Here is a 9,229-nt window from a genome sequence, read left to right as displayed (position 1 = left end):
AAGGCAATTTACACGTTTAATGCAATCCCTATCAAAATACCATGGACTTTCTTCAGAGAGTTAGAACAAATTATTTTAAGATTTGTGAGGAATCAGAAAAGACCCCGAATAGCCAGGGGAATTTTAAAAAAGAAAACCATATCTGGGGGCATCACAATGCCAGATTTCAGGTTGTACTACAAAGCTGTGGTCATCAAGACAGTGTGGTACTGGCACAAAAACAGACACATAGATCAATGGAACAGAATAGAGAATCCAGAAGTGGACCCTGAACTGTATGGTCAACTAATATTCGATAAAGGAGGAAAGACTATCCACTGGAAGAAAGACAGTCTCTTCAATAAATGGTGTTGGGAAAATTGGACATCCACATGCAGAAGAATGAAACTGGACCACTCTCTTTCACCATACACAAAGATAAAATCAAAATGGATGAGAGATCTAAATGTGAGACAAGATTCCATCAAAATCCTAGAGGAGAACACAGGCAACACCCTTTTTGAACTTGGCCACAGTAATTTCTTGCAAGATACATCCACGAAGGCAAAAGAAACAAAAGCAAAAATGAACTATTGGGACTTCATCAAGATAAGAAGCTTTTGCACAGCAAGGGATACAGTCAACAAAACTAAAAGACAACCTGCAGAATGGGAGAAGATATTTGCAAATGACATATCAGATAAAGGGCTAGTTTCCAAAATCTATAAAGAACTCATTAAACTCAACACCAAAGAAACAAACAATCCAATCATGAAATGGGCAAAAGACATGAAGAGAAATCTCACAGAGGAAGACATGGACATGGCCAACATGCACATGAGGAAATGCTCTGCATCACTTGCCATCAGGGAAATACAAATCAAAACCACAATGAGATACCACCTCACACCAGTGAGAATGGGGAAAATTAACAAGGCAGGAAACCACAAATGTTGGAGAGGATGCGGAGGAAAGGGAACCCTCTTGCACTGTTGGTGGGAATGTGAACTGGTGCAGCCACTCTGGAAAACTGTGTGGAGGTTCCTCAAAGAGTTAAAAATAGACCTGCCCTACGACCCAGCAATTGCACTGCTGGGGATTTACCCCAAAGATTCAGATGCAATGAAACGCCGAGACACCTGCACCCCAATGTTTCTAGCAGCAATGGCCACAATAGCCAAACTGTGGAAGGAGCCTCGGTGTCCATCGAAAGATGAATGGATAAAGAAGCTGTGGTCTATGTATACAATGGAATATTACTCAGCCTTTAGAAACGACAAATACCCACCATTTGCTTCAACGTGGATGGAACTGGAGGGTATTATGCTGAGTGAAGTAAGTCAATCGGAGAAGGACAAACAGTGTATGTTCTCATTCATTTGGGGAATATAAATAATAGTGAAAGGGAATATAAGGGAAGGGAGAAGAAATGTGTGGGAAATATCAGGAAGGGAGACAGAACATAAAGACTCCTAACTCTGGGAAATGAACTAGGGGTGGTGGAAGGGGAGGAGGGCGGAGGGTGGGGGGGAATGGGTGACGGGCACTGAGGGGGACACTTGACGGGATGAGCACTGGGTGTTTTTCTGTATGTTGGTAAATTGAACACCAATAAAAATTAATTTATTTATAAAGAAAAAAAATAAATAAAAAATAAAAACATTAAAAAAAAGAGAAGGAAGGAAGGAAGGAAAGGAGGGGAGGGAGGAAGGAAGGGAAAGAATAGAAGGAAGGAAGGAAGGAAGGAAGGAAGGAAGGAAGGAAGGAAGGAAGGAAAGAAAGGAAGGAAGGGAAGGAAAGGAAGGAAGGAAAGAAGGAAGGAAGGAAAGGAAAGGAAAGGTAAGGTAAGGTAAGGAAAGGAAAGGAAAGGAAAGGAAAGGAAAGGAAAGGAAAGGAAAGGAAAGGAGGAAGGAAGGAAGGAAGGAAAAGAAGGAAGGAGGGAAGGAGGGAAGGAAAGAAAAGAAGGGAGGGAAGGAGGGAAAGAGAAGGAGGGAAGGAAGGAAGGGAGGGGAGGAAGGGAAGGAAGGAAGGAAGGAAGGAAGGAAGGAAGGAAGGAAGGAAGGAAGGAAAGGAAGGAAAGGAAGGAAGGAAGGAAGGAAGGAAGGAAAGGAAGGAAGGAAGGAAGGAAGGAAGGAAGGAAGGAAGGAAGGAAAGGGAAGGAAAGGAAGGAAAGGAGGAAGGAGGGAAGGAAGGAAAGAGAAGGAAGGAAGGAAAGGAGGGGAGGAAGGAAGGGAAAGAAGGGAAGGAAGGAAGGGAGGAAGGAGGGAAGGAAGGAAAAGAAGGAAGGAGGGAAGGAAGGAAAGAGAAGGAGGGAAGGAAGGAAGGGAGGGGAGGAAGGGGAGGAAGGGAAGGGAAGGGAAGGAAGGAAGGAAGGAAGGAAGGAAGGAAGGAAGGAAGGAAGGGGAGGAAGGGAAGGGAAGGAAGGAAGGAAGGAAGGAAGGAAGGAAGGAAGGAAGGAAGGAAGGAAGAGGAGGAAGGGAAGGAAGGAAAGAAGGAAGGAAGGAGGAAGGAAGGAAGGAAGGAAGGGAGGGAGGAAGGAAGGAAGGAGGGAAGGAAGGAAGGGCCTAGTGAGATGAGGGCAGGGAACTGCAGATGGTGTTTCTCTCTGGGCAGGGAGAGTAGGGAGGGAAAGAAGGAAAGAGAGTAGAGCCTGGGCAGGGAGAGTACCTTGCGCGCTGAGCCAGGAGTCTGGACTCTGGCCCATGATGACAGCACAAGGTGAGGCTTGCAATCTCCAGGCTCCTAGAGGCTGTGTGAAGGAGATGCGGGTGGACACCAGAGCGTCCAGGTGCCAACTGGGAGATGCTCCAGGCGCGAACCACCACAGGAGGAAGAGTGTAGGCCATCTGCAAGGGCAAAATCTCCTGAGACCTTCCAGATCCTGCTTCCTCCTCCAGGCGAATTCCCGAGCAATCATAGAAGTGAGGAAAATGGACTTCCTGCTCCCTCATGGCCCAGGCGCAGCCTTAGGATCCTGGGGTTTATGATTATCAAATGTGCAGAAGCCAACCAATGAGGTGGCCATCGGGGAAGGCCTGGTTCCTGGTGGTGGAGCAAGCCCGGGCAGTCGATCCTGGATGCCAGTCAGAGGCTGAGGGCAGAGGCCATCCTGACACTGCTCTGGACATTCAAGGCTGTTGCGGTAGCAGGTGAGAGGGCTCGGGTTGAAGTACAGTGTCTTGAGAGAGGCCTGGAACCCCAGACCCTCTTCTGGGTAGCAGGTCTGATGTTTGACTCTTATACCACCTCGGCAGCCCCAAAATTTGCAGTTGAGGGGGAAGGAGCCTGGGGGCGCCCGGGTGGCTTGGTTGGTTAAGCGTCTGTCTTCGGCTCAGGTCATGATCTCAGGGTTCTGGGGTGGAGCCCCAAGTCGGGCTCCCTGCTCAGCTGAGAATCTGCTTCCAGCCCCGACATCCTCTGTCCCTCATCCCCACTCGTGCTCACTCTCTCTCTCAAATAAAATCAAATCTTTTTCAAAAGGGTGGGAGAAGGAGTCTTTGTTGAAACTTTTACTTGGGAACACAGGATTCCTGCCATGCATGGTACCTAGAGAGGGATGGGCAGGCGGGGGGACACATGGTCTGGCTGCTGCATGGTGCCGCTCCATCGTACCACGAAGCTAAGTGAGCCAGTAAAAGGGACGGAGGGTGGAGAGGAGGGTGTTTTATATACCAGAGCTTTGTATGTATTATTTTATTAAATCCTCAAAACAATCCCGGAAGGCAGCTTTTTATTTTATCCTGTTCTACAGATGAAGAAACAGGTTCAGAGAAGTTAGGTGACATGCCAAGGCCACACAGCTAAGAAGGGATGGAGACAGGATCATATGCAAATCATTCTGACCCCACACATTCTCCCAGTGGCTGTTACCTACATCCTCTAGGGCAGAAGCAAAAAGAAATGCCCTCGAGCAGGGTCTCCCGGACCCGTGGGCGGTGGCAGAGATGGGCACTCACGGGCCTTCCTTTCTCTTCCCAGGGCTGCGGGGTGGTGCGGGAGGACACCCAGCTCACTCACCCTCCTGGGCTTGGAGACTCCGGCACCACCGTCTTCCATGGCTCCTTATCACATCCGCAAGTACCAGGAGAGGGACCGCCCACGGGTCCTGGACTTGTTCTCCAAGGGAATGGAGGAGCACGCCCCCACCACCTTCCGCCACATCCTGAAGCTGCCCCGAACCCTGGCGCTCTTGCTTGGGGTGCCCCTCGCCCTCTTCCTGGCCTCTGGCTCCTGGCTCCTTGTCTCTGTCACCAGCCTCGCCCTCCTCACTGCCCTGAGATTCTTCTCCAAATACCCCTGGATCCAGTTTAAAGTCCTGTGTTTGCGCTCAGACCTGTCTGACATCACCAAGTCCTACCTGAGTGAGCCCGGCTCCTGCTTCTGGGTGGCCGAGGCCGACGGGCAGGTGCTGGGCATGGTGGGCGTGCTGCCCGCTGCGGAGAGCCCCCTGCGGAGGGAGCAGTTGCAGCTGTTCCACCTGTGCGTGGCCTCTGAGTGCCGAGGTCAGGGGGTGGCCAAAGCCCTGGTCAGGACGGTCCTGCAGTTCGCCCGTGACCAGGGCTACAGCCAAGTGGTCCTCCACACCACCATGCTGCAGCGCTCGGCCGTGGCCCTCTACCAGCGCATGGGCTTCCAGAAGACGGGCCAGTTCTTCTCCTCCCTGAACTGGAGGCTATTTGCTATTCCTTCGTGTGTGTTTGTCTACCCCTTGCCCTCTGCTCAGGCCTCGCAGGCACAGGGGCAGGCGGGGGGGCCTTGATCCGGTTCCTTGTGCCTTAGTCCGGGGAGGGCTGGCTCTGCCCTGGCAGCAAGCAAGGCCCCGAGAGTCAGTGCGACAGCACAGTGAGAGCCTACTGCTCCTTCCGTGGGAACTGGGGGGTGGCAGGATGGCTCTACTCCTTTTTGTCTTTTGGGATGGTCACGGTTTCATTTATCCAGTGCCACGAGAAGGCTGCATTAAACACACACCGGGCAGCCCGGGTGGCTCAGCAGTTTAGCGCCTGCCTTTGGCCCAGGCCCAGGATCGAGTCCCACGTCAGGCTCCCTGCATGGAGCCTGCTTCTCCCTCTGCCTGTGTCTCTGCCTCTCTCTCTCTCTCTCTCTCTCTCTCTCTGTCTCATGAATAAATAAGTAAAATCTTAAAAAAACAAAAACAACACACCAATAAGCATTTCTTTAGTTCATGCATCGGTGGTCAGCAATTTCGGCTGGGCTTGGCTGGCAGCCCTTTGGGTCTCAGAGGGCACAATGCACACATCATTGTAGGACTGGCTGGGGTGACAGGGCCACTGGGTGGCAGGGCCACTCGTTTCCCAGCGTACAAGCTCAGTGGCAGGTTTAGGGTCATTGCAGAGGAGCCGAGAGTGAAGCAGAAACCAACCAATGCTTTTTCAAGCTTCTCGGGTGTCATGTCTGCTGACATCCCAGTCTCAGGAAGCGAAATGGGCCCAGCTTCTTCAGGAAGAGGAGCTGAAGCACAGAGCAAAGGGGGCCGAGAAAGAGAGCGAGAAGAATTCTGGGAGAAGCACGGGGGCCACAATGCCCTCAGCCTGCTTTGCCCCCGCATCTCTGCTGGAAGGGAGGACGGAGTGGGATTTACAGGGGCTAGAGCTAGAAGTGGTACAGCCCCCCCGCCCCCCCCCCCCCCCCCCCCCCCCCCCCCCGCCAAGCCAAGCCCTGTCACGTGGGTCACGTGGCCCGCACAAGCCTGAAGGGAGGCTGGGGATGTGTATGGGGAAGAGGAAATGGGGTTGGTGAGTTCCTCAGGCCTGCCACACTGGGACCCTGCCGCTGGTCCCCAAGTGCTCAGAACTCCGGATACTTACAAAAGCCTCAGGCCTGACCCCCTGTCCCCAAGCCTCTGATACAGCGGCGAGTCCTGGAGGTACAGCTGTGTACCTGGTCCAGTTAGCTCATCACCAGCACAGGGTCCCCCCGCCCAGAGGCTGGGTCCCAGGATCCAGGGAGTCCCTTGATGACTCGGGAAGTCTAGGCACCCTTTCGGTCTGGGTGTTGTGACACAGCGGTGTTTAGGGCCCTCCCCCATCCTGGCCGTAGGCCTGCTCATAGCTTATCTCCTTCGAAGGGTCAGTCAGGCCGCAAACCAGGCCGGAACCTGCCAACTGGCATTGTTACAGGCACATCTCACCTAAATGGGGACCTGTCATCAAATGCATGGGATGACTACATGCATGTTTGTTACCTAAGACCCTGGGCCTCACCTGCGTCGCCCTCCACTGGGTCTCTTTGCTCCCTAGTCTCGGGTCACCCACAGTCCCTCTGCCACCAGGCATTCTACCTCCCCAGGCCTGCACCCTTTGCACCCTCCCTGCATGCTTCTCAGAAGCCTGGAACGTCTAAACCTCCTGTTACACCGTGCCCCACCTCCACCCCCTGTTCTTTTTTTTTTTTTTTTAAGATTTTATTTATTTATTCATGAGAGACAGAGGCAGAGAGAGGCAGAGACATAGGCAGAGAGAGAAGCAGGTTTCATGCAGGGAGCCCGGCGTGGGACTCGATCCCAGGACTCCAGGATCATGCCCTGGGCATGAAGGCAGGAGCTAAACCGCTGAGCTGAGCCACCCAGGGATCCCTCCACCCCCTATTCTAAATCAAGCTTCTGTTTCCTCACAGTTCCAGCTTCTAGTGATGCCGGGGCCTTGGGCCCAGGCTCTCTGAGAGGTAGGAAGAGGGGGGCACCAGCCTCTACTGCTGTTCCCACCAGCTCCCCCTGGCCCAGCCGGATGGCCTGGCCAGAGGAACTCCCAGATGGGCGCCAGCTGGTGCTGGAGATGGGGGAGGCCCACAGTGGTACCAATGCTTTGAAAGTTTTCCTAAGTGACAATTAATTGGTTTTGCTGATCCCACATAGATACGGTCCATGTCCTCCCGGGTTTTATAGGCCAGAGGGGGCTGAGACACCAAGGAGGGAGCAAGTGGGGATATGTTGTCATAAGTGTGGGGATGGTGGCAGTGCTGGACAAAGAATATCAGAAGAGCACCCGCCCCATGGTTGGTGGAAGGCTTCCCAGAGGAGGCAGGTCTTCTACTCCTGAAAATTTGGAACCAATTTAGTTCCAGGTGGAGCTTGTCCATCACTTGTTCCAATTCCCTGCACTCACTATCCAACCACCCTGAGCTAGAATTTTCTTTCTTTCTTTCTTTCTTTTTCTTTCTTTTCTTTTCTTTCTTTCTTTCTTTCTTTCTTTCTTTCTTTCTTTCTTTCTTTCTTTCTTTCTTTCTTTTTTCTTTCTTTCTTTCTTTCTTTCTTTCTTTCTTTCTTTCTTTCTTTCTTCTCTTTCTCTTTCTTTCTTTCTTTCTCTTTCTTCCTTCCTTCCTTCCTTCCTTCCTTCCTTCCTTCCTTCCTTCCTTCCTTTCTTTTTTTCTTTCGACTTTATTTATTCATGAGAGACACAGAGAGAGGCAGAGGGAGAAGCAGGCTCCCTGCAGGGAGCCCGATGTGGGACTCGATCCCAGGACCCTGGGGTCACGACCTGAGCCAAAGGCAGATGCTCAACCGCTGAGCCACCCAGGCACCCTTCTTCTAATTCTTTCAATAAACCAAAGCTATCTTTCTGTTTCAGGCCTCCACACATGCTTTCCTCTGCCTGGAAACACTCTTCTTCTGCCCCCTCCCACCCTTCCTCCTTGTTTGAAAAGTGCTTTGTTAAAATGTGTTCCTCTAATTTTCAGCTTAGTGGCCAGGGTAATTGGGTTGGAAAGATAACTTCTGAGCAGGGGGAAGCAGTTCATCCTACTCTTACTCGAGCAGTTATTGCTATTCATCCCTGCTACTCAAAGTGTGGTCCCCAGATCAGCAGAAGCACAATTCCTGGAAGCCTGTTAAAAGTAATTGTGAACACAAAGCTTATTAGGCACACGAGATTGGTATTAGCATGTTAGTGTTAGTCCTAGACAGTTTTCTTTTAAATGCCATGTTGCAGCCAGCCTCCCAGGAGACTCTGGCTCCACCTCGGGCAGAGTAAGTCAGGGAACTGCACTGTCCCTCATTGTCTGATCCACAGAGGGTGCTCTAGCACCCAGAGACAGAGGCCAGGCCTGTCTGGAATATTAATAGTAATATAGAATATTACTTGTTTGCTCATCTTCCCCAGGCTGAATCCACGCTTGGTCAGTGGAGTTGTCGTTGTTGTTATCTTTTAAAGTATTTATTTATTTATTTATTTATTTATTTATTTATTTATTTATTTATGAGAGACGCACAGAGAGTCAGAGACACAGGCAGAGGGAGAAGCAGGCTCCATGAGGGAGCCCGACGTGGGACTCAATCTCAGGACCCCAGGATCACAACCTGAGCCAAAGGCTGACACTCAACCGCTGAGCCAGGACCCAGACGTCCCTCAATCAGCAGAGTTTTAAGCAGTGTTTTTCTGCAGGGTTCAGGTAAGGGACCCAAAGACATACAGGTGGATATGTTGGAAGGAGGGTATTTAGGTCAAGATAGGGGGTTAAGGATAATGGGAAGTTAAATTGGAACTTCAGGACCAGGTATGATAGCTAAGAAATAAGATCTGAGACTCAAATGTAGAAATTCCAAAGGAGGTGCTCAAGACAGTTTAGAGGGTCACCTAGGGTTGGGGGAAAGGGAAACGGGGAGTGATGGCTGCAAGTTTTCTTTGGGGGCCATGGAAATGTTCCAAGTCTCCACATAGGTGGTGGCTGCACAACATTGTGAATGTAATAAAAAAGGAAGAGCTTAGATGGCTCTAAAACCCAAAGGAAGATACAAAAGGTTGGAGACAGCAGAGATGATGAGAGATTGTTATGGGAGTCACAGCTGGCCATGAGTCTGCCCCCAATGGAGCAAAGGATGGGCAAGGGGCCCCCTGCAGCCCCAAGCCACCTGGCAGAGAAGCCTTGAGGACACCACGTACCCTTCTGCTGTGGAACAAGAGCTGATGGTTGATGTTTTCCTGAGGAATTTAAAAGTCCCAGTCAGTGCCTACGGGCCTGGGACTCTGGCAGAGGCAGATGGCTGGCTGTGTGTGTGAGAGAGAAGGGGGTGGGACCGGAGGAGAAAGTGAGGACAGAGGTGAGGCAGTGGTGTGCAGGGAAAGGCAAAGTGCAGATCTAGGACTTGTGACAAGCCTTTGGGCAAGTGTAGGGGATTGATAGTTTTCCAAAAGGTAGAAAGGACAGAGTGTAGTCCAAGATAATTTTAGAGGTCAGTGATTTGGCCCTAGCCGTAAAAAACTCTAGAATGCTGACTCCAAGCTTCCCTTTACCTTTC

General features: G+C 51.1%; 1 protein-coding gene across 1 annotated transcript; it reads left to right on the top strand.

Moving 5' to 3' along the window:
• The first annotated feature begins 2,410 nt into the window (after positions 1-2,410).
• NAT8 (N-acetyltransferase 8 (putative)) lies at positions 2,411-5,132 on the top strand. Its single transcript, XM_025994679.2, has 2 exons — positions 2,411-3,128; positions 3,958-5,132. Exons 1-2 carry the CDS (start codon positions 2,974-2,976, stop codon positions 4,736-4,738), a joined length of 936 nt encoding a protein of 311 aa, XP_025850464.2. The 5' UTR covers positions 2,411-2,973; the 3' UTR covers positions 4,739-5,132.
• The last annotated feature ends 4,097 nt before the right edge of the window (positions 5,133-9,229 follow it).

This window comes from Vulpes vulpes, chromosome 8 (genome assembly GCF_048418805.1).
Source record: "Vulpes vulpes isolate BD-2025 chromosome 8, VulVul3, whole genome shotgun sequence".
Lineage (NCBI taxonomy): Eukaryota > Metazoa > Chordata > Mammalia > Carnivora > Canidae > Vulpes > Vulpes vulpes.
Note: the sequence above shows the minus strand (reverse complement) of the source record. Positions and strands in the feature narration are given on the sequence as shown.

Excerpts from the sequence above, each read along its gene's own strand:
- NAT8 (XM_025994679.2), top strand. The coding sequence starts at position 2,974 with ATGTGCAGAAGCCAACCAATGAGGTGGCCATCGGGGAAGGCCTGGTTC. Across the intron at positions 3,129-3,957 it reads CAAGGCTGTTGCGGTAGCAG|GGCTGCGGGGTGGTGCGGGA; the intron begins GTGAGAGGGCTC and ends TTCTCTTCCCAG.